The sequence below is a fragment of the Sardina pilchardus genome, chromosome 13, assembly GCF_963854185.1.
Source record: "Sardina pilchardus chromosome 13, fSarPil1.1, whole genome shotgun sequence".
Lineage (NCBI taxonomy): Eukaryota > Metazoa > Chordata > Actinopteri > Clupeiformes > Clupeidae > Sardina > Sardina pilchardus.
The window spans coordinates 11,981,729-11,985,493 of NC_085006.1; the positions used below are offsets into that span (position 1 = coordinate 11,981,729).

Consider the following 3,765-nt stretch of genomic DNA (forward strand, 5'->3'; position numbering starts at 1 on the left):
GACATCTATGAATAAATCTACATGGTCATGATGTGATAGTAGAGGAGAGCTTTCATTTGTGTGTGCCTGTGGGATATACTGTGAAGTGTGCAGCAAAACATGATCACAAAGTCATTGGACTGGAACCTAACAGCTGTGTGGCCATAAGACAGCCACTTGTTTGTGAGGCTAATTGGAAAGAAGGGAGAATAGAGATTGAACTTCGTAGTCAGTCTTTATGAAAAGGTCATGACTCCAGACTAACCCTGTTCCAGAGTGATGGGCATATCAGGGTATGAAAAGGAGCACATAAGACGATGCACCTCGCATGGGTAGCACCCACTGCTTTGGAAGCAAGATGTGGTGTCTCAGTTGGTCTGGGCACAGAATTTTTTTGTGTCTGTCAAATGAAGTCAGACTACATGAATGACCAGGTATGGATTTTCAAGCATTGACTCAGAAATAAGTCAGAAGAAAGGAGGATCAGGGAGCAATGCTTGAAAAAAAAAAACATGTTCATACATACAGTACACTACAGTACGGTAAAGTTCCTTACTGAAAAACACATTTCTAGTCATGTTTTATGTTGTGTGTATGTTTATGTAAAAACCTTTGTGTACCGTCGATGCTCCTGTTGCCCAAGACGAATTTCTCTTGTAAGAGAGACAATAAAAGTACTTACTTACTTAGGAATGTTTCATTAAAATGTAGGCTTGTTGCATTCAAACTGGCGTGACAATTCATAATGAACTTGCAAACTTGGGGTGCAGATACACTTCAAGCAGTTACAACCCATCATTACAGTACTTCATTCCTGGATTGTGAGACACAAGCCAATTTTTACAGTTCTCAGCGACCACTGTTTTGTTTTTCTCCCTCCTTTCCGATTGCATTTACTTCTGTTGCTGTGCTATAGTCACACTCTTAACAAACCAGTGCTAAGGGACCCCCATAGTGCAGTTATAGACGCAAAATGATAGATTTCAAGGGGGTTGTCATGGATCTGGTTCTCTTGTAGCACAATCAAGCTCAGGGGGTCCCCTTCCAGCTAGGGCCCGTCATCTGCCACGACTCCCATGGCTGATTCTGCCAGCTTTAGATGTGGGTCACACCTGTGGCTCCCCTGGTGATGTGGTATCCAACACAGGCCAGCAGCACATGTTGGTGATTTTCACATAGTCATTTATCCTTCAGCAGTGAGCAAGCCAGATGCTTGGGGAGCTACGCTGTTGTTGCTGTTGTGACTTTGACCAGGCACTGGTAAAATGATGCATCCTCTATTGTTTGAACACCTGCTCATAAGGAAACACTAGGCTATAATTAACCTAATTGGCCGCACTCAGGTGTGCAAATAAGTAGAGGTTGTAACTTGAGCTTATTGTAATAATAGCCTAGAGCAGTAGTTCTCAAACTTTTCACAATGAGTCTCAGAATACAATTGGGTTTTTAAGTACACCATTTGCCCTATGACCGGCATAAAATTCATTAGTCTAGGCTAATTTAGCTACATATTTTACTGTTTTTTTTTTTTTTTCAAGGACCAGTCTGAGAACCGCTGGCCTAGCCTGTAGTGATGGTTGTCTGTTAAGTACCCATTTCATGCTACTGTATACCTATGTTAATACGCCTCACAAAGCCTGCAAGACCTTTGTCATATTCTAGGATCCTCTGATTGGAGTACCAGTCTTTACTGATTAGATCACAATTATTAAAGAATGACATTGTAGGCTAAATGCCTCTTGGGGAGTTTTTCTCCGGATTGTTCTAGCTTTTCCTGCCAGCAACACTTTTATCTGATATGTGTGGTGGGGAATGGCACTGTAGAGCGTAGTAAAATTAACATATTACATGATACATTAAGGGGCTACATTTTATTACATTTATTATAAAAAAAATAAAGGTGTAAATTCCTTTGATCAACAATATATTTTATAAGCAGTATATGACACTTAATTAGTGACTGAAAAAACGTGTGTGCTTCATCCTCACTCTCATACAGGGAGCCAACTTCATAGGGTGGGGAGTAGTCTGGAGCTCTGTCTGATTAATAAGGATTGATTCCTACTTTTATCTTATTTCAATCATCTGTAGGAGAGTGATTCAGATAGTTTGTTCTAAAAGCATGGTCATGGTATGGCCGTTTTTATTTGTGAAGCAAACATTTATAATAGCCTAACTATTTATGATTAATAATAATAAAAAATAAACTGTTTATTTTCTGTGATCAGTTACAAAGGTTCCAACTCTTAATGCCTCTTATCACTGATAATCTCTCTACCCCCTTGGCTCAATTTCAAGCAACTAGATCACAATCATTAAACAGAGACAAGAGGATAGATGACCAGTTCACAGTCATTTTAATACAACTGTGAAAGCATTAGCAGGAGGTATTATTTACAAATACTCCTCAGCTACCTGTGTTGTCAGAAATGTTCATACACTGGATGATGTGATGTACAAAGGTTTTATTAACATTTTTAAAAGAAAATAGCTTGCTTATTTATGAGTAGTAAACTTTGAACTTTAGAACAACTTTTTAACCATAATTCAACATGTAAATGGAACATTATATAACACAGTATCTTTACAGTATACCTCAAGACTCACAAACTGAAGAGACAGAAATATAACAGTGTGCTGTCTCATACTGCAAGTCATAATGCAGAAACCCTGATATAAGAAGTTACACATATTTTCTATAATATGTACAGATATTCATATTTTCATGAAAAATATCTTCTAGTATTATACATGTCGGTGAATCAATATCAGCCAATGTCAGATATCAATCAATATCAAAATTCAGTAAATCAGTCTTTAAAACAAGAAACAGTATTTCATATGCCATTTTCACATTGGGGATAATTTTTTCTTAAAGAGCATGATAGCTCTTTTCCTGATTTCCTTTGTATTGATTCCATAAATAATTGGATTCAGGGTAGGGGGAAATATTAAAGTTGAAACACCAATAAACTTTGTAAGACCGGGAGACAGGTTTTTTATCCTGTAAGAAATTACAGTAAAAAGCCCTAAACACTCGAAAAGGAGAAAAACAACAAGATGTGTTGCACATGTTTGCATGGCTTTGCTTCTCGTGTCTGTGCTTTTGCTTCTGAAACAAGCCATCAGAATCCGTAGGTAAGAGTACAGAATGATACCCACAGTTATTGGCTGTGTGCAAGTCAGAGTCAGAATACCATATATGTTATTAATGGTTGTGTCTGCGCACATCAGCCTTAGCAATGATGGGTTGTCACAGTAAGTGTGAGTCACATTATTTCTACAGCGAGGGAGTCTTAGAAGCAGGATGAAAAGCACTCCAATCATAACCAAATTTGTACCCCAGACTAGAGCAATGATCCTCATGAGGTGGGCATTGGTCATTATTGTGGCATACTGCAGTGGTCTGCATATAGCAATATATCTGTCATAGGCCATGGCTGCTAAAATAAACACTACCCCGGTAGCATAGATGTGAATGAAAAAGGCTTGGGTTACACAGGCAGGGAACTCTATAGATTTGGAGTTAGACAAAAACTCCCTGAAGATCTGAGGAAATAGGGCTGAGGAGCCAATGAGATCGTTGATTGGCATGTTTATCAAAAGAAAGTACATTGGATGATGAAGATTCTTGTTGAGAACAACGGTAATGAGCAGAAGAAGGTTGCAGAAAACAATAACCATATATCCTAGTGTGGCCAGAAGGAAAGCCAGGAAAGACATTTCCTGTGGTACATCGAAGCCTTGAAGTGTCAGCACAGATGATACATTTGAAACATTGTCCAT

General features: G+C 38.5%; 1 protein-coding gene across 1 annotated transcript; it reads right to left on the reverse strand.

The window, feature by feature from the left end:
• Positions 1-2,829: 2,829 nt before the first annotated feature.
• On the reverse strand, positions 2,830-3,765 carry LOC134100098 (olfactory receptor 52E4-like). Its single transcript, XM_062553146.1, has one exon. It carries the CDS (start codon positions 3,763-3,765, stop codon positions 2,830-2,832), a length of 936 nt encoding a protein of 311 aa, XP_062409130.1.